The 21,096-nt window shown below is 39.2% G+C and overlaps 1 protein-coding gene across 8 annotated transcripts in view; it reads left to right on the forward strand.

The window, feature by feature from the left end:
* The window catches only part of LOC118894686 (LIM domain containing preferred translocation partner in lipoma), a 697,996-nt gene that overhangs the window by 412,138 nt on the left and 264,762 nt on the right, over positions 1-21,096 (forward strand). For all 8 annotated transcript variants that reach the window (XM_036851114.1, XM_036851111.1, XM_036851112.1 and 5 more), the window contains one exon: positions 15,679-16,371. In XM_036851114.1, the coding sequence (XP_036707009.1) occupies positions 15,679-16,371 (693 nt within the window). The remainder of the gene's footprint in view (positions 1-15,678; positions 16,372-21,096) is intronic.

Genomic DNA, 21,096 nt, shown 5'->3' on the forward strand with positions numbered 1-21,096 from the left:
TGTTACTAAGTCTGGTCATTCTGGTGTGATGGCAGGAACACTGGTATTAGAGTTCCAACAGTGGTCTTGGAAAGCTGGATTCTAATTCTGACCTGTCAAGGCCTTATCACCTTGGGCGAATCTTTCCTAAGCCTAGTTTCCTTGAGGAGAAGGTAGAAATTTATGACCTTCAAATTCCTTCAAGCTCTAATACTCTGTGATTCTGTAAAGAATATCATGTATTTTAGTGATATACAAATAAGTCAACTTTATTTCTTCTTACAAATTCCTTTGTGTCTACATCTGCACCAGATAGCTCTCTTCAGACTGTGTCTCAAAGGTGACCACATTTTAACTTCCACCCTGACAGGCAAACTTCAGCAATGAGAAACCCCTATAGGACTTGGGGGTTTCCTGAAAGGATCTCACTCTTTTACTTATCTTTCTGTCTTTTAATGGCTTCTGAGTAGCAACAATAGACTGGAATGGTTGGTTCTATCATGGTAGTTGATTATAACCAAAAGCTACTGAAGCAGCCTCACCACATTTCCTATTACCTACAGCTAAGAAACCTAAAATGCATAAACTAACTCAGAATACTTTTAAAAAATTAGATTGAATTACAGAATCCTCTATCATACTTAAATACCTCTTGGGTAAATAACTAAGGGTTTGGCTTCACAAAGCTGGTGAGAAGGGACTTCCCTGGAGGTCCAGTGGTTAAGACTCCATGCTTCCACTACAGGAGCGTGGGTTCAATCCCTGATCGGGAAACTAAGATCCTGCATGCTGCCTGGCTTGGCAAAAAAAAAGCTGGTGGGGAAAGTAGAAGAGTATGGAGTGGTTATCATTTAGCCAACTACTGCCATTCTTGTTTTATTTCATTGAACCTCTCTTTTGTAGAGTTTGTCAATAATGCATTCTTGAAATCATTCATTCATTGAATAAATACATATGGAGTATATTTTTGCTGGAGTATATGTTGAATAAGAAAGACAAAGTCCTTGCCTGTATGAAGCTCAGAGGGGAAGATAACATTAAAGAAGGAATTGCAAAACAGTGGGCAAGGGCTATCATAAGGGAAGTACGGCCTGTTCAAGGACACCAGTGATGGACACCTTACTGAGACATGGGGACTCAGGACTGACTGGCTTTCCAGAGTGTCATTCATTTGAAACCTGAAGGACGAATACTGGTTAGGAGTTGGGAGGTGAGGCAGGTTGGAAAGCATCCAAGTCGGGTAACTGCAGGATGGCTGGAGCATCAAGTCCCACGGGGAGGGAAGGAAGAGAGGAGACTGGAAAGCAAAGTGATGGCTGTATCAGGAAAAAAAATTGAACTTCATCCTAAGAACAATGGGAACCTCTGGGAGATTTAATAAAAGAAGGCAACGATCGACTTGGATTTTAGGAATATTCTGATTGCAGCAGAGTGTACTAGTGACCAATAAGAGGTCATATTTAAAAATACCTATATCAGCATATGTGTGTATGTATGCAGTATACATATATATGTATATATACATATTGCAGTAAACTTGGGAACCAGTGATGGTGGACAAAACTAGGGTATCAACACATCTCTCTTTCCAGTGAGAACTGGAAAGGCTGAAGGTAATTACGAGATGGAATCAACAATCTTTAAAGTACCAAGGGGAGAAAAATTAGTATGGCCATATTTATAACATTCAGTCACATTACTATAAGTCTTTGAAATACCTACTGACCTTAAATATTACTGGTTTACAATTTTATCAGTATACATATGCACTCTTTTACTTTTCTTTATAGACCATTGTTTTGAATACCTGTTTCCTTGCTTACCAGTTGTATAACATTCCATCAGAACAATGCACCGTGTTTTTCTCAAGCATCCTCTAATATTTTATTTTTAAATATACAATCAATGTAAGTTATGGGCATTTTAATGGCTCTTCATTGCCAGTTTACCCACCAAAGGAATTATTCCAACTTCCGGTGCTACCAGTCATGTAATAATGCACCTGCACAATCATATTCTCACAGAGAGGGTGTTTTATTATTTCTTGACTAGGTGCTTCAACTCTAGGTGCTTTTCACTGACCCCCTGGCCTGATGGGAGAAAAGCACAAGCACATAGGCCCTTGATGGGATGACTCAGTGTATGAGGTCGCTTGCTATGGGAGAAGGCTCTTCTCTTGCCACATCCCTAGATTATAGAAGACACTCAGATTGAATTAACCCTCATCACCATGGTGTTTTATCCAGTGCCAGTTCCATGCATGCTAAGGACTAAGTGCTCTGTACTGTGCGGGTATTTATATACATAGGAGCCCTGGACACCTCTCCAAGTCAAAACTGTTGACATACCACCTTATTTGATGTTTACTGGGGGAAAAACACTCCTTAAAATACTGGCTCTCGTGGTTTTAACATGATGACATGCTAGTTTTATGAACATGTGAGTGCAGGGCCTACCTAGGTCATTGCTTCTCTGTTGAACAGTTAGGGATTAAGAAAGGAGGACTTCAGGCAGCATCTTGGTGCTCCCAACTGCCTTGATTTTATTTCTGAGGAAACAAGTTGACATACTGGCATCCATGTCTTCAGTAGTCCAGGGAGCCCTTTGTCTTCGAAGTATCTTATACCATTCAGAACGCTGTGAGAATTAATTAAGTGGAGAGTTTCTAAGACAAAAACTGCCCTGGATTACTACACCAGACTGTACTGCTTTTTCAGTTTCAGCCTTCTGAAGTTATTGAGAATAGCCCCTCGCTAGCTGTTGTACGTATTCCCAAAGCACCGCAGTGTGACGTGAACAAGTGCTGATACAATGCACGGAAGTAAGACATCTTTGTATCTCTCTGACAAGAGCTCTTTGGGGGACTTGTCAGGTGTGTGTGTGTGTGTGTGTGTGTGTGTGTGGTTTAGGTGTCCATCAATGACTGAAAATTAGCATATTAGTAGTGTCCCCATCCCCATATTGGCAGCTTTGTTTTGAACTCAGTGGCACCAGTTAAAATACTGTGATTTTAATTTCAAAAGTAATCTTTGAGATCATTTTAACCATTCACCAGTTTTCCACTACTATTCATGCGGTAACTTTTTCTTTTAATGTAGAAAATTCAAAAACATATGAAGACAAAAATAAAAATTTCTGTTAATTGTATCAGCGGATGCCATTTTTTAACCTTTTAAAAGTATTTTTAAATCATTTTTAATTTTTCCTATGTCCCTTCCTTTTTTTCTATGTACACACAAACACACCCAAGCTGGGATACTACAATGTTCTTTTTTGGTGTCTATTAATTTTTAAAATAATTTATTTCATATATTATTTAAAATATATATTTACATGCATATGTATGTATGTATATATGCACACATCAGAGGAAGATCTATATATATTTTTCACAATATGTGATTGTGTTAGAAACTTTGGAAAATAGGAAAAGTATATACTCCAAAATCACCCCCTTATATTAACCACTGTTATCATTTTGGGAACAAATCCTTCTAGCTCTATACGTGTGTATGTGTATATGAGAGATACAGATAGATGCATATATTGATGAACACGTATAAAACAATGTTCCCTAATGTGATTTTAAAATGTATAAAATTGTTGATTTTTCTTTCTTTTCTTTTTTCCTTTCTTTTCTTTTCCCTCCCTCCCTTCCTTCCTTCTTTGCTTTGTACTATAGTAATATATACATAACAAAATTCACCACCTTAATCATTTTTAAGGATACATTTAAGTGACATTAAGTATATTCACATCGTTGTGCAACCATCACCACCATACATCTTCAGAACTTTTTTTTCCCCCAAACTGAAAATGCATATCAATTAAATAATTACTCCTCATTTCCCCCTCCCCTGACCACCCTGGTAACCACATTCTACTTTGTCTTCATGAATTTGATTACTTTAGGTACCTTATATCATTGGCATCATACAATGTATGTCCTTTCGTAACTGGGTTATTTCATTTTAGCATAATGTTTTCATGGTTCATTCATGTTTTAGCATGTTTCAGAATTTCTTTCTTGTTTTAGGCTGAATAATACAACACTGTATGTTTATACTACATTTTGTTTATTCATTCATCTGTCAGTGGACACTTTGGTTGCTCCCACATTTTTGGACATTGTGAATAATTCTGCTATGAACATGGGTATACAGATGCATGTTTGCGTCCCTCCCTTCTATGAGCTCTTTGGGGTATATATCCAGAAGTGGAGTTGCTAGATTGTTGCTATGTTTTGAAACATTTTAATGATACAGTATTCCATTATATGAATATACCATCATTTATTTAACCAATCCCCATGTATTGATTATATAAATTGCATATAATCTTTTACTTTTATAAATTACATTACCATGAACACTTCTTGAAATTGGAAGATTTAAACATCTATGGTTATTTCCTTAGGTTAAATTCTTAAAAGGTACAGACTTTGTTAAGGCTTCTGATACATATCACCAAATTAACCCACAGATTGCCCATAGGAAGTTTATAGAAACAAATATCACGTTGGTTCCTAAGTCTAAATTATATAAACATTGCCCTTTGAAGACAATTGGGATAAAAGCCTCCCATCACCCATAGACCCCAACTCCAGGTGTGATTCCCTATTCTGCTTAACAACAGAACCTGAAAAGGTGGTTCTTAACTCTGGTATCAACAAAAAATCATTTGTTCCTCCCCTTTTTAATTTCCAGATTTCACTCCCCAAGTGGATGGGTCTAAGATAATTTGTATCTAAAAAGCTCTAAATGCAAGATACTTTGTATTTAAAGAGTGCTCAATGATTCTGTTGTGCAGTCAGACTTGAAAAGCGCTTCTCTAAATGTAGAGTAGCATATTCATATATTGTACTCTTAGTCTATTGGGTTGTTTTCTAGCTCATGGGGTCATCTATCAAGTGGATAGAGTGTGACTCGAATGAGTGAGGAATGGAGCTGTGAGTATTAAACCCTGAATTATGGAAGATAATCAGTGAGGGGACTCAAGAAAGCAAAATTAAGTTATTTTCTATATTAAGGGCTTGGAGAAAATGTGAAGTAATTTTTCTTGAGCAAAAAACAAGTAGCAAATAATGGATGCGTGGCTTTGTAACTGAAATGGGTAAGCCGTGGTTCTTTTTTTTTTTTTTTTCTCACTGTATAAACTCAAACACCAAGCCTGTCCATTCATTTATCCAGTCATGATTTGTTAAGTACCTACCTGGTGTGAATCCTTATGATGAGACCAAGCTCTTTTTGGCTAGTAAAACTCACTGCAAATATTCAGAATTTACTCTTGGAATCAGTGGATTTTGAATGTCCTTCTGACTTCTTTTGTAGAGGAATAAATAGTATTAGAAGAACAAGAAGTGTGAGCACGCTCCCCTCAACTCTGTGCCTTGTCCAGTGAAGCTCACTTCTTGTTTGGGTTATAGAAAGACTCTTATTTGAAGAAAAAGATAGGAGGAGAAAATGACAGTATTCCTAAGTCTTCTTTGTTGTTTCGATGAGGAGTCCGTCTGGAGAAGTAATACGAATTTTGCAGTGTCACTCAATTCTAAATAGTGGCAAAGCTGGAATTGGTTTCCCCCCGAGCTCTACTGCATGACCCTTCAATTTAATTACTCATCCTCCCTGGTGATATTTCTATCTGCCAGTGTCCTTAACTGAGAATGGAAGTTGCAAAATTTGGCTTCCTGGTGTTTGCAATCAATCAATCAATCAGTCAATAATGAGCAAAGCTTTAAAGTCAGAAGAGGAATGTCAGATCCATTTTTTACACGACAGCAATCAGCTGGCACAGTACAGCAGCTGCCTTAGACTATGAACTCTTATTGTATAAAGTTCATGTCACTCTATTGTTTCCCAGATAACGACACTGAATATCACTTGCTGTCTGTTGTCCCATTTACTCCATTATTTTTCTTCTAGGAGAGAAATATTTTTCTGTACCCACATAGACTGAGAAGGCCTCTTGTTTGTGTTTTTGTGAATTTCTCACTTTTTCTTTACCCGAGAGAGGTAGAATTGTTTTTAAAACTTCTAACTATGGAATAGACTACCTGGGTTGAGTCCTGGATCTGCCACCTGCTAGCTGTGTAACCTTGGGCAGTTACTTAATTTCTCTGTACTTCAGTATCTTCATCTGGGAAATCGGGGTAAGTAGTAGTTTCTGTCTCAAGGGTACTTGTGAGGAGTAAGTATAAACTGCATTGAATACAAAATATTTACGGAAAGTAAATGTTACGTAAGTGTTTGCTGTTAGTATACATCTTTTTAAAGATACCAGTAGGTATTTTAGTTTGTTTTTACTGCCACAGTGATATACAGATAAAATACATAACTACAAGTGACAAATGGTCATCAGGTCTTGTTCAAATAACTTGAAACAATTGTCATGAAAAGAAAATTGAAGTTGAAATATTTGTAATCCCATCTTCTAACAAATCAACCACCTCTCTTTCCATAGTTTGTCTGGTCCTTGTCCATATGGAAATACCGTTTTGTGTAGCCTCAACTGTATTGTACACATGATTGATTTCCCATTCTACGTTTTTCATTTAATATTTACATTTTCATTTAGCATCTTAAGCATGTTTTCATGTCTTTATAATAGCTGGAATCAAAATGTAATGAAGGAGTTTTGAGTTTTATCTTGCTGTGTATATGTCAGGCTTTAGCTTTTGTATATTTTCCCCTTCTGTTACCTTAGAAAGTTTCCCTGCTAAGTAGAAATCATTTTCACTCATTACACCAAATTTTGTTGAAAAAATGAATGAATTAAGAATTATTTGAGTGCAGTGACTTTGATTCCCTTTGTCTTATTGTGACTTTAGCAACTAGCTCAGTGCCTGACACAGAGCAGAATTTCAATAAATTTTTGTTTAATAAATATCTTGGATTCATTAAATTTGAGGAGATTGGGATATTGTAATTATTTGATAGTTAATTCAAAATGTGTTTCTTTTCAGTACATGTTAAAAATTATTTTAAAATGCTTTAGTCTCTTTCTTTTCATGGTACTTTTATTTAAAATTTGCCCTTTGACTATTTCTGTAGGAGTTTGAGCTGGCATCAAGTAGAACTTACATATACAGTCTGACCATTGAAATGAAAATAAGCACCTCAAATGCTTCTTTGAAAGATAGTAGTGTTAATAAATTCAAAAGGTAAAGTCCTTAAACTGCTTAGAGGGAGGGAGAGGCTAATGAGATTACTGTAATTAAGCATGCATAAACACATTATTGACTCGGGGATTTTTGCAGAAACTAATGCCTGTGGCCATAATACGTCTCCAGTCAAAAATGTGTTAAATAATGTAAATTGATACAGCCACTATGGAGAACAGTATGGAGGTTCCTTAGAAAACTAAAAATAGAGCTACCATATGACCCAGCAATCCCACTACTGGGCATATACCCTGAGAAAACCATAATTCAAAAAGAGTCATGTACCACAATGTTCATTGCAGCTCTATTTACAATAGCCAGGACATGGAAGCAACCTAAGTGTCCATCGACAGATGAATGGATAGAGAAGATGTGGCACATATATACAATGGAATATTACTCAGCCATGAAACGAAACGAAACTGAGTTACTTGTAGTGAGGTGGATGGAACTAGAGTCTGTCATACAGAGTGAAGTAAGTCAGAAAGAGAAAAACAAATACTGTATGCTAACACATATATATGGAATCTAAAAAAAAAAAGAAAGAAAAAATGGTTCTGTTGAACCTAGGGGCAGGACAGGAATAAAGACGCAGATGTAGAGAATGGACTTGAGGACACGGAGAGGGGGAAGAGTAAGCTGGAATGAAGTGAGAGAGTAGCATTGACATATATACACTACCAAATGTAAAATAGATAGCTAGTGGGAAGCAGCTGCATCGCTCGGTGCTTTGTGACCGCCTAGAGGGGTGGGATAGGGAGGGTGGGAGGGAGCCGCAAGAGAGAGGGGCTGTGGGAATATATGTATACATATAGCTGATTCACTTTGTTATACAGCAGAAACTAACACAATATTGTAAAGCAATTATACTCCAATAAAGATGTTAAAAAATGTGTTATATCAGATTTCCTTGATTATCAAGTAATAAGAGAAATGAGATAGCTCATATTTTACATATTTGGTTGTAATCTGACAAGAGAAATGCACTTTTCTTGGGAGACCATTACTCATTTATTCAAATGTTTGTTACATGCCTACTATGAACTATGATATGAAAAAGCCAGTGGAAAAGCAGCAGCGAATAAAAGGGACAATCTCTAACTTTATGAGAACAGACATACACAAGTGTGATATGTGTAGAAGAGCTCACTGTGCCAGAGGATTTGGGCAAAGGTTCACTGAGGAACCTGACACTCAGACTGAGACTTCAGGGGTTCTTAGGAATTAGCTAGACATAGAATCCAGAGAGAGGTGGGAAAGCACAGAGGTATAATCCATGAGATAGGAGAGAGTCTAGCACATCAGATATGAAAGGAAGTCAGTGTCAGAGAGTAACATGACGTGTACCTCTCGAGGGTGACATGACATGTACCTCTCAAGGAGAGACAGAAGAAATAGATTGAGTCCAAATCACTCCACTAAACCACTGAAGATTTTTAAGCAGGAAAATAATGTGATTAGATCTGCATTTGAGAGAAATCACTCTTCCTACAGAATGAAGGATTCATTGAAGGGGAACAAGCATAGATACTGGGAGACCAGTTTGGATGCTGTTGGATAATTCCTGGTGAGAGGTGGTGGTGTCTTGGAATTGAATTACAGCAGAGGAAATGGTTGAAATGCAGACAACTTTGAGAGATATAGAATTTCCTATTTAGGGAATAGGATCAACAGGATTTGATACTTGAATGGGATGTGAAGGAGAGGCTCAAGAATGACTCCTAGTGTTCTCATTTGAACAGTGCTGGGGTGGATGAGAAAACCAGATGAAAGGCATGAAAAGCAGATTCAAGGAAGGTGATGAAACAGTTTTTAACATCTTGAGCCTGAAGAGCAAATGAGACATCCAAGTAAACACATGAAAGAGAGAGTTGAATATTTGGGTCTAGCATTTCAAGTACAGATGGATTCTAGAGAGAGAACTTCCAGAGAGTCATCATACACAGGAGCTATTTCAAGTTGTGGGCATGGTCCTGGAGAGAGTTAATAGAGGAGAGGAGGTCCTGTGTCAGATAAAAAGGATCTTTATTCAGGGGTGATTGGGCAATATGTTGACTAATGTTGTCAGTAGCACTTTTATAGAAAGATTGGAAAAGTACTTCTAGCAGAAAGCTAGCCAGAGCCTGGGTCCTTGCTGTCACTGTTGAACAGACATAGTGGTTCTTGGCTGCCCTTTCTATTACAAAAGATAAATTTCTGTCTATGACCGTGATAATTTGATTTTTTGTAGCTTACAGTTTAACTTCTTCCCAACTTATAAAACATGCAAGTCAGTTATGAAAACACTGTAAGGTATTTGCTTTAATGGAGGTATGTACAAAGCCCATTGGCGGTAAAGCCAGAGGACCATAGAAAACCCCCAAAATCCTTCCAGGGGATTTTTATGTCTTTTTATGTTTTTATTTTTCCATTAATTATTTTGTAAATATCTTCAACATGTAAAGCTCTGTCAGGCTAATGGGAAGAGGATAGGATGTCTCCCTGTCCCCCAGCAGTTTATAGTCTGGTATAGGGGCTAATACATAGTAACTGTTGAATGGATGTCTCCAGACTTCCGGAAAGACATTACAGAAGAGGCACCATTTGATCGGAGACTTAAAGAATCAGTAGGCAACTTCCAGGCAGAAGATGGCTATGTTTGAGCTGCAGATGAGAAACATGGAGGAGAGTCATAAAGAACAAATCATAGACTATAGAAGGATGTGCTGGTGGACAGATATGAGTACACACATGAGTGTATGGTCTATTCCCGTCTCTACATAAGCCTAAGATTAGGCTTAATATGCTGTGACTAATATAGGAAATAAGAAGGTGTCTGGACAGAAAGGCAAGGGCTAGATTGGAACGTCCTTATAAAGCGTATGTAAAAAAGGGAGAGAGAGTACACCATGATAAAAAGAGTTCCACACAAGGCAGAGTCATTGGCAAATCTAGATCAGCAGAGAGCCGGGATCAGATAGTCACGTTAGAGAGATCACTGTGACAGTACTGAGGAGGAGATGTGAGAGAGAAGTGAGGTTAGATCATGGCAATAAACAGCTCTGAGAAGTGATGATGGGAGCCAGAACTAGGAGAGAGAAAGTGAGACTGGGGTAAAGTACAGGGATGCCAGAAGTAATCAGGGCTTATATAGAAGACATAATAGTAGATTAGGGGGGTGTGTGTGTATGTACATGCGGGGTGTGTTCAGGGAATGGGCGGGCTGATGGTGAGAGGGATAGAGGAATGTAAGATGTTATTCCGAGTTGGGCAAAAAGGAAGTTGAGGGCCTGCTCCCAAAGGTGAGCACGAGAGGTGCTCTTACAGCCCTTTGTCTGTTCTTGTCTCATGGCCACAGCCAGTTCTGCCTGGTAGTGGAGACATCCGTTCAAACAGTGATTGATCAGTCCCTCTACCAGACTACATATAAACTCCTGGGGGACAGGGAGACATGCGCTATTCATCCTGGGATGCTATCCTCCCATTAACCTCGCTGAGCTTTCCATGTTGAAGATGCTTAGAAAATAATTAATGGAAAAATAACCACATAAAAACACTGCTACAGAGACATTCAAGTCTCTGTATATACGTATATATATATATATATATATACACACACATATATATATATATATCTGTATGAGTGTAATTTTAAAAATGTGCTTGTTTTTCAAAACGAAAATGTTAAATCATGATAAAACTTCAAGAATTTTTGCAAAGAACAAAAAAGAAATGAAATGCCAAAAATAAATATTTGGAAGTGCCTACTAATCCAGTAAGTAGAAAAGATTCGCTGTGTATTTAATTGAATATGTGGGCCAAGAAAGTGTTGCCATAGCTTTCTTTTATCATCAAGAACATAAATAAGTATGCTTTAAAATGATTCCTGTTCTTTACCCCTTCCACCTCCAATGAGGTAAAGAATTTAAAATTGCAAAGGAAAAAAATAGAGCTAAATGTGCTATTTTCACACACACAGTTTTGAAATAGAAAATACTCAGAAACATGCCGGCACATACATAGCAGAATTCATAATAAAGTTGTGAGAAACCTTCTCATCTAGGGAGATATTTCCTAGAAGTTAGCAATGGCTCCTGAAATTGCTCCCTGATGCCTTCCTTCAAAGACTTTAGGAATCTGTAAGTAGTGAATGTGTGTGCGCATGTGTGCATGTTCACCAAGAAAGAAAAAGTGAAAGAGAAATTTGTTGAAAAAAGTTGCTTCTAAGGAGTTAGGTCTACATTCTTTTTTGTTTACTTTATGAATGTGATTGGTTTTCATCTTCAAAGTATATGACTTTTGAAGTATCTGTTTTTGGGGCAGACTCCTTTCCAGCTGCGGCCCAGAGTATGCCTGTCATTAGCTCAGTTGCTCAGTCACTGTCTCCATTTATAGTTGGGTTTGTAAAGTGTTTAAAATAGGAACTCTGGGTTTCTGCTGATCTTGAGTCATCAAAGAAAAGCAAAGCTTTATTCCTTCTTATATTCAGTTCCATCCATGTGGACATTTTTTTTTTTTACATTTATCAAGTTTAGTTTTTATTTCTCAGGAACTTTTAACAAGTTATAATAAAATGATAGATTTGTTAATTGCTTAGTAGAGGGTGTAACACAAACTATTTTAAGCTGTAATTATTATAGTTAACAATAATAATAATTATTATCTTCTTTCAAAAATACTCCATCAGTGATTTTGCACAATTCTGTACACCTAAACACTGATAGACACTTAAGCACTTTTAAAACAATGCTTTTATCAAAGTTTCATAGCATAGTAGCATCATTTTTTTAAAGCCTTGATTGAACTCTTTATTTGATAAATTATCTGTTTCATTAGTTGTTTTTTCAGGTTGTTTTTTTCCTTGTTCTTTCCTTTTTTTTTTTTTTTTTTTTTAATTAATTTATTTGTGGCTGTGTTGGGTCTTCGTTTCTGTGCGAGGGCTTTCTCTAGCTGCGGTGAGCGGGGGCCACTCTTCATCGCGGTGCGCGGGCCTCTTATTATCGTGGCCTCTCTTGTTGCGGAGCACAGGCTCCAGACGCGCAGGCTCAGTAATTCTGGCTCACGGGCCTAGTTGCTCCGCGGCATGTGGGATCTTCCCAGACCAGGGCTCGAACCCGTGTCCCCTGCATTAGCAGGCAGAGTGTCAACCACTGTGCCACCAGGGAAGCCCTGTTCTTTCCTTTGAAACAAATTCCTCTGCCTTCTCATTTTGCTTAACTTTCTCTGTCTCAATGAAATTTGATGAAACAGTTACCCATCCCAGTCTTGAAGAGGCGTCCTTGTGTGGGAGCATCTCTATACAGTCTGCCCAGTGGCTTTGGTGGGAGAACTGTATCTGAAGTGAGCACGAGTTACATCTTTCCCCAGGGTGTGCTGGCAGCTATCACCTTGGTAGGAGGCGGGGCTGGAGATGGAGGGGCTAGGGCCAGAGCCAGGTGTGAGCCAGGGCTTCTCTTCTGTTCAGTGGCCAGTACCACGCTAATGGGGGGCAGAGTCAGTCCCCAATGTGGACATTTTTTTAAGACCGACATGGTTGACTAGAAAAATCTAACCTTACTTTTTTTTTTTTAGGTTCAAACTGACTCTTCCATACTCTCTGCTACAGAATGTCAGTGTCTTACTGAGCATTTATTTAGGAATTTCTTCAGGATATATATTTTAACAAATCACTTAATGTGGAAACTGCATCTTCTGTTGGGTACTATTGGGACCACCTTCATACAGAAGGGAAAGGCTACTCCACCAAGACAAGAATACTCAATGATACTTAAATTACAAAAGGAAATGGCAGGTTTGCCCCCTGCGAGGCTATCAAAAAAGGAAAAAAGATAACTCTATTCAACAGCTTTCTGTAACTTAACAGAAAACTAAATCTAGAATTACAAAATCTCTAGGAAACTACAATTGAGACAAATCACAAATGACGGGAAGAGATAGCCGTCACAGTCAGATCCCAATGAAAATGATAGCACACAGAAACTAGTCCCTCTCAAGGAGCTGACTTATAAATGCATTGTGTACATAGGTCCACTTGGGTATAGAGAAGCCATTAGGGACAAAGTGATAATCTGGGGCTAGCAGAGTCAGAACTGTCATCTCCCTGGGTTCAAGAGGACCAAGGGGGAGAGCAGTGATTTGAATAGGAGGAGAGACTGTGATAGAAGAGAGATCCTAGAAAGGACCAGTGACCCTCCTTGGCTGACAGCTGGGAACTTCACAATCAGGTTCCCAGAAGACATGTGGCTCAAGAGTTTACCGGTGTCTCTCAACAGGGGCACTGTTGTCATCTTGGGTTTGACAGTGATGTGTTTTTGCCTTTTAACCATTCAATGAAAATAGAATCCCCTAATCACTGTGACAGTAAAAAACATTGCCACACATTTCTAAACTCTCCCCGGTCGCTAGGTGATTTCCTCTCCAGTTGAGAACCGGTATACAGAGAATTCCCTGGCAGTCCACTGGTCAGAACTCCACGCTTCCACTGAAGGGGGCATAGGTTTGATCCCTGGTGTGGTCCAGGAACTAAGATCCAGCAAGCAGCACGGCACGGCCAAAAAAAAAAAAAAAAGAGAACTACTATATGTTAACCAAACATCCCTGAGATGTTTTAATCTTTATCTCTGGATCAACCTAGATCACCAGAAAGCTATTCCCAGAAAGCCATATGTCTAAATCAGTATACTTGTATGTTATGGTGGGGACAGGGTAACTGTACTATCTCCAGCCCCACATCCACATCCCAGGCAGGAAGGAGGAAAAAGGAAAAGTAGGAAGGGATCATGCTGTGTCAGGAGAGCTCTAGCTTTTCCAGAAATGCTTCGCATACATCTCATTGGCCAGAACTGTGTCACATGGCAACTCCTACATGCAAAGTAATCTAGGGAAGAGTGGGCACATTGCTGCCCCAAACAAAACTGAAATTTTTTGAGTAATGAAGAAGGGCAGTGGGTATGGGGAAGCAGTTAGCATCTGCCCCACATGTATATATCTCTAATGGCTTGGTGTGGGCAAATGACACTAGAGTAATATAAAGTCTTGTGTCGTTTCTTCCTATACATACTAGAATTGACCTGGAAATTAATGAACAACCGAATTAGGGTGTGGTCATTCATTTCTTGTATGAACAAATCTAATCAGAGTAAGCCAGAGCAAAATTAAGACATTCTGCCACTGGAATGTTTACAGATCCCTAATAGACTAGTGCCTTAGGATGAATGTTTGACTCTTCAAACCTTCCCTAAGCCTTTACTTATCCCCAGCCTAACCAAGACCTCTCACAGTTCAGCAGAAAGTCTTTTAATCTTTGTGGCCTTAGGACATTTTTAGGGCATTCAGTAAGTATTTCTTAATTGAACAAATGAATGCGACAAAAAACAGAAAGATGTAAAGGGAGGAGGCTGCATTTGAGTTATCTTTGGTAAATCACTCTTTGACAGGAATCTTTGATCCTAAATTTAGTATTTCTTTGGTTGTACCAGCGGTGTTTGTTTATTTCTCCCAACACCCCTCATTGCTTTTTTTTGTTCCCTCTGCTTAGTCCTTCAGCTCTCTTTCTCTAGTATTGCCTTTTAGCAGTATGGTGACCAAGTCTTTGGGTAGTTTGTTTGAGATCCCATTGTTCAATTTATCTGTTTTCTTTTGGTGCTGGTGCTTTTGATGTTTCTATATGTATTAAAAATAAATCATTGCCAAATCCAATGTCATGAATTTTTTTCTTCTGTGTTTTTTTTAAGGAGTTTTATAGTTTTAGCTCTTACATTTAGAGCTAAAATTTTGGGTTACTTTTTGTATATGGTGTAAAGTAAGGGTCCAACTTCATTCTTTTGCATGTGGATGTCCAGTATTCCCAGCACTATTTGTTGAAAAGACTAACCTTTCCCAATCAAATGGTCTTGACACCCATGTCAAAAATCAAACCATGTATGCAAGGATGTATTTCTGGGCTCTCAATTCTATTCCATTGGTCTATGTCTGTCTTTATGCCAATGGAACACTGATTATTATAGCTTTGTAATAAATTTTGAAGTTGCATAGTGTGAGAGCTCCAATCTTCTTTTTCAAGATTGTTTTGGTTATTCAGAGTCTCTTGAGATTGCATATGGATTTTTCTATTTTTGCAGAAAAGTTCCATTGGGATTTTGACAGGGATTGCATTGAATCTGTAGATTGCTCTGGGTAGTATTAACATTTTTACAATATCAAGTCTTCCAATCCATGAACGTGATATGTCTTTCCATTTAGTTGTATCTTCTTTAATTTATCAGCAACATTTTGTACTTTTCAGTGTATAAGACTTTCACCTCTTTGGTTAAGTTTATTCCTAAGTTTTTTCTTTCTTTTTGATGTTATTATAAATGGAATTGGTACACAGAAGCGCAACTGATTTTTGTGTTGTCTGTGAACTCTTAGAAGTCAGGAACCATGCCTTGTTTATGTTTTGCAGAGTTAATACAAAAGTAATAATGGCATTTATTAATATTTGTCTGTTTATGTATTTTTATTTTTCATTAGCAATAACCTTTGTCTTTTTTTTTTTTTTCCTTTTCTCTTTTCTGCTTTAGAGCTCTACTAGCTCAACAACAGCTTCTCCTCCAGTTTCCACCCCTGTCACAGGACATAAGAGAATGGTCATACCAAACCAGCCCCCTCTGACGGCAACGAAAAAGTCTACATTGAAGCCACAGCCTGTACCCCAGGCTGGACCCATCCCTGTGGCTCCAATTGGAACGCTAAAACCCCAGCCTCAGCCCGTCCCAGCCTCCTACACTACGGCATCTACCCCTTCAAGGCCTACCTTCAATGTGCAGGTGAAGTCAGCCCAGCCCAGCTCTCATTACATGGCTGCCCCTTCACCAGGACAATTTTATGGCTCAGGGCCAGGGGCCCAGGGCTATAACACTCAACCAGTTCCTATCGCTGGGCAGGGTCCACCTCCTTCTACACGGGGAGGCATGGATTATGCATATATTCCACCACCAGGACTTCAGCCTGAGCCTGGGTATGGGTATGCCCCCAACCAAGGACGCTATTATGAACCCTATTGTGCAGCGGGGCCTGGCTATGGGGGCAAAAATGACTCTGATCCTGCCTATGGTCAACAAGGTCACCCAAATACCTGGAAGCGGGAACAAGTGTATACTCCTTCTGGCACCGGGAACCAGAACCCTGCTGGGATGTATCCAGTTGCTGGTCCCAAGAAGACCTACATCACAGACCCTGTTTCAGCCCCCTGTGCACCACCACTGCAACCAAAGGTAGGGAACTCATTAATATAGTGATGGGAATAAGGGGGTACCTATCTTGGTCTGCCTTCCCCAGAAAGCAGAGCCTAAGGCAAAAGTATATGTGCTACTTTTATTTCATTAGAAAGTACAATCTGAAGGAAGTGCACGAGCGAAGCAGGAAAATGGGGAGATCCTATTTGGGGATATGGGGGGGTGTTACCAATATGGCTTCCATTTAGTATCAAGTACAACTGATTTTTCAATCTTGAAGGACCTTCTTCCAAAAGACCATATGAACCGTAGCAGCTCAGGACAATCTGTTCGGAGAGAGGAAGGGAAAATAATTTATCTTCCAGCTCCTCTTCTGTTGGTCAGAGCTTCCTTCTGTGGGTCATAGACTTCCTCACACTTAGATGTTGCATTTACTTGGTCACTAAATAGATCTGAAGTATCTGATGCCTCAGCAGGGACAGGGAATCCCCACACGTGGAGGTGAGAGGTGCTCAGGGCAGCATGAGATGAGCTGATGACAGGTTGGCCTCATGTGAAGGCGGTCAGAACCCAAGCAAAGTTGGTACCATAGTGACTGCTGGGGAAGAACAAGTGGACAAGGGCCCAGGAGACAGGTGAGGCTAAGAAGATCTAAGGTAATGCAGATATCTTGTCTAGTTTTCTTTGGGAAGGGGCTGTAGTAGAATGGCACTTGTTTATTACCCCTTGTTTATCTACATTAATGATCCTCCAAGAAGAATATTACTCTCCAACCTTTAACCCTATTAGGCAACTTAAAAATATTCTTTATGACAGTTATCTTTTTTGTTGTTTGATTTAATTTCAAGCATGTATGTGTTTTAAGTCAACATGTTCAATTACTTCCTGTGAATAGGCAAGATATAATACTATACACACCTACTCACCTACAACTTGGATTTTTCATGTGTCCTAGAACCAACATGATGATGTTTCCTCCCACCATGAAAAGAGGAACCAAGGAGAGTTACTTGGAAGGAGTGAGGTGGAGAAACCAATCTAGTTTCCAGCCATTGTGTTAGAACCGAGCACTCCCTTCCCTGTAGTAAGAACTGTAAGAAATCAGAAATTGGAGAGCCCTTGATTATCGAGAAGTTCAATGATAAATTGGGAGGGTGTACTGGGTGGAAGTTTGGACTATATGTTTGTTTGTTTTTTTTAATCCTTTACACAGTTGAGATTGTCGATTTTCAGGCATATCCATTCACATTTTCAACATTATAACAGAATTTAGTGAGGTCCTTACTCTCCGGGTAGGGAGTTTACTAAATCACTATTCTCACATGAAAGCATCTGCTCTGTTAATGATGCAGATGGATTTTAGGTTCCTTAGAGGAAAGAACCCTTCCCAGCAAGTGGGGCCTGTGGATAGCTGGAGGCATCCATCAACCTTATGACTGCCCATTACATGAAAGTGGACCAAGCCATGATCATCTTCCAACATAAAGATTTCAGGTGAAAATGTTAAGTGTTTTTGAAACATTACTCTTGGAAGGACTTTCTTTCCAAAAATCTCTTTATGAAAAGAAATGTTATTAAGGGTTTTTTGTTTTATTTTGTTTTGTTTTTAAAATAAGTATTGCCCAAAATAGCCAAGCTGGACAACCTTGCCCTTTGTTAACATTGCAGTATATTTGCATTCGTCCATCCTAACCCCAGAGCAACTGGTTCAGAAAAAAATGGGGTTATTCAGCTTTACCTCACTTTGGTACAATTGCAACAAATTCCCCTACAGAAGATTAAAAATTTAGGTTGGGACAACGGCCATCAACATTTAAGTTCCAATAGGTATGCAGTTTTGCCCTGTCCAAAGCAGCCTGACTGTGATAGGATGGCTGAGTGATGTTTCTAAGGGCAGGAGATGGGCCCTGAGTTATTTAAGGATCCTATTACCCCACCTGGGGAAACAGACATGAGACAGAGCAAAAGTATGTCTAGGTGGAGAGAATGATCTGGTGAAGTATGAAGCCAATCAGTTTCCTGATTTCCCATCATGTCACTGGGCCCTCTGGAACCAATCCAGTAGGGTAAAAAAAAGAATCAGCACCCACTGCAAGACCTGGTTCTAAGATGTTAGGTCCAGAAACATCACTAGTATTTGGTCTGTCTTCGTCAGTTTACTTGGGGTGGCAGAATGAACTTGTATTAACCACTCTCCAGAAAGCATGAAACTTTATTTTCCTTCTTATTGGAGTAAAAGTATTATTCAGGATGATCTATTACCTTGTTAAGGATTCTGGACATCAGTGGATTTCATGTCATTTAAAAAAAAATTCTGAAATATTTGTTTTTCAACAGTGTCATGTGTTTTAACATCATACTGTGCATTTAAAAAATGAAAATCAAATCATGTACTTTTTGCTGTGATTATTAAGGAGAGTGGTTAGAGATTGATATTTAGCCATCTGTCTTTGTTTTGGGAAAGGGGAAAGAGGCTGATGGAGCTACAGATATCGTCTGTGTGTGTTGTGGGAGCATTGGTGGATGAAGGGGTGGGCTCTTTCACAGTTGGTCTTTGAGCAGCACACTACGGTATTCAACTGCACCTGTGCACAGAGCACCTTATTGTCTCTAGTATTAACTTGGCTTGGCTTAGTGATGTGACTCCTGGCTTGAGAAGTGAGCTTCTAATTCTAATCCCAGTTCCTCCCTTGATATTCTTCTTTCAGCTTGAGGAAAGCCTCTAGACCTCTTTATGTCATGCTCCCAGCCTCAGTAAAGTGGAATGTCATCTTCACTAATTAATTAATGATCGCAAAGGGCTTGGAAATGTCCAAGGGCTGAATAATTGCCAAGTGAGGACTATTCAGCTTTTTCACTGGCTTTCATTTATTTCCAATTTTTTAGGCACTGATGGAAAACATACCTCGGTGCCTTAAAACAATTACCTTTTGTTACATTGAGAAGTTCTTCGGAGTTTGGCATTTAACCCATTAAGGAAAAAGTTTTCAAAAAATGAAAGAAATAAATCTCCTTTAGATTTGAGATAAGCTGCTTTAATTTTTCCACACCATGGTATGATATAGAAGAAGAAGTAGAAGAAGGGAAGGAGAAAGTAGGAAAGAAAAGGAAAAAAAAAAAAGAAAAAAGAAAGGAAGAAAAGAATGAAGAAAGGAAGGAGACCAAATCAGAACCTACAAGCCTTGGGGGATCATGATTATATTTGTGTTTCCATAATGTGCTGAGCACTGAATTTGCATGCTACAGTAGACCATAATGTGTTTCCTGGACCATGTGAGCCGAGTTCCTTGAAAAATATTGTTATAAGCAAGTCTTTATAAGAGAGAAATGTTCCCTTCTCACTGGAAATCCTCTTAAAGACACAGTGGAATCTCTTCTCTTTGCCATTGTATAAAAGCTAATATCTGCTGGTTGTTGTGTTGTCCACAGAACTTTTGTCCTGTGTGTTATCTTCACATTCCCATGAGGTAGGATGTGTATTTTCTCCAATATTCAGGTAAGGCGAGTCAGCTTGAAAGCCCCAGAGCCAGGACCTAGAGGCGGTCATCACTTTCAGGTCCACAGTGGCAGGTAGCTTTAGCTTCCATTTCCTTGTCATAAACCTAATCTGTGGCAGCCTCAGCTCTGTTGCAGAGACAGGTATTTCCTCTGTAATATGTTAAGAGTGCTGGTGCTATGCATGTCTGGAAAGCTGTGGAGACCCAACTAGCTGGGCGGGGGGGTTAAGTTACATTCTAAAACCATCTATTAAAATTTCCTTGGAAAAATCCTTCAGGACAGTGAGAACTTGGAGATCAACCAATCACCTTTCAATAAATCCAACACCAAGTTTATCTTATCCAGAGTCAGAACAGATTACTGCTGTTCATTTAGTGTTTGAATCTGGGGATATTTAATGCGTCAGAGAGGAGAGTGAAGGTAGTGAACCACCAGGGTCAGTGTTGACGGATCCCCAAGACCTGGGAATTGTTGAGATTAAGAAAATATTTGAGAATGTTGATATAGTAGCATTTCAGATACTCAAGTAATATCAAAATATTTAAATTTCATTTCATTGTGGTCTTTTCCACAGTGAAATGGAGGTTGTATATATTGGGTGTCCTGCAAGAATTGGTGGCATTTGGGAGAAAACTATCTTTATGGTAATCCCTATGCTAAATATCTCTCAATTCCAGGATCAGAGAAACAAAAAAGAAGAGTTAGTTAGGGTGGGGAGAAGGATAGATGTGGATATAGGCCTCCAGTCAGGTGCAAATAATACCTAGGTCTGTGTAAAGCTGAGGATGGAAGAGATTGCTTGAGGACAGTGACCGTAATATTAGTAATTCCCCTTTGCACAGAGTTTTTCAGTTGCCAGAATGCTTTGTGGACCTCACAAAAAACATAAGCGATACGCACAGGTAGAGGATTTTGTCTCTCTTTCACTGATAGGGGTTCAAAAGCTCAGTAATGAGAGTCACTCACCTAAGGTCATATGTCAAATTCATGGGTGAGCCACGTTTCCAAATCAGGTTTTCAGAAGGTTTGTCCTCATGCTTTCCACCTGGTAAACTATGGATGTTGGTTTGGCGTTTGGATGGGGGGAGTGCCACATCCGCATTGGCAGCCTCTGGGCGTGGCTCCGCTATGGCCCACATCACAGGCAGACATGTCGATAGGCTCAGGCAGTTGCGGTGCTGTGTCATGAGATCAACAGCTGCAGGGGAAGCACCGTTAAATCCCTGCTGGGCACCCAGGCTCAGCACCGTGGGGCTATGCTTCCTC

This window comes from Balaenoptera musculus, chromosome 4 (assembly GCF_009873245.2).
Source record: "Balaenoptera musculus isolate JJ_BM4_2016_0621 chromosome 4, mBalMus1.pri.v3, whole genome shotgun sequence".
NCBI classification, from domain to species: domain Eukaryota; kingdom Metazoa; phylum Chordata; class Mammalia; order Artiodactyla; family Balaenopteridae; genus Balaenoptera; species Balaenoptera musculus.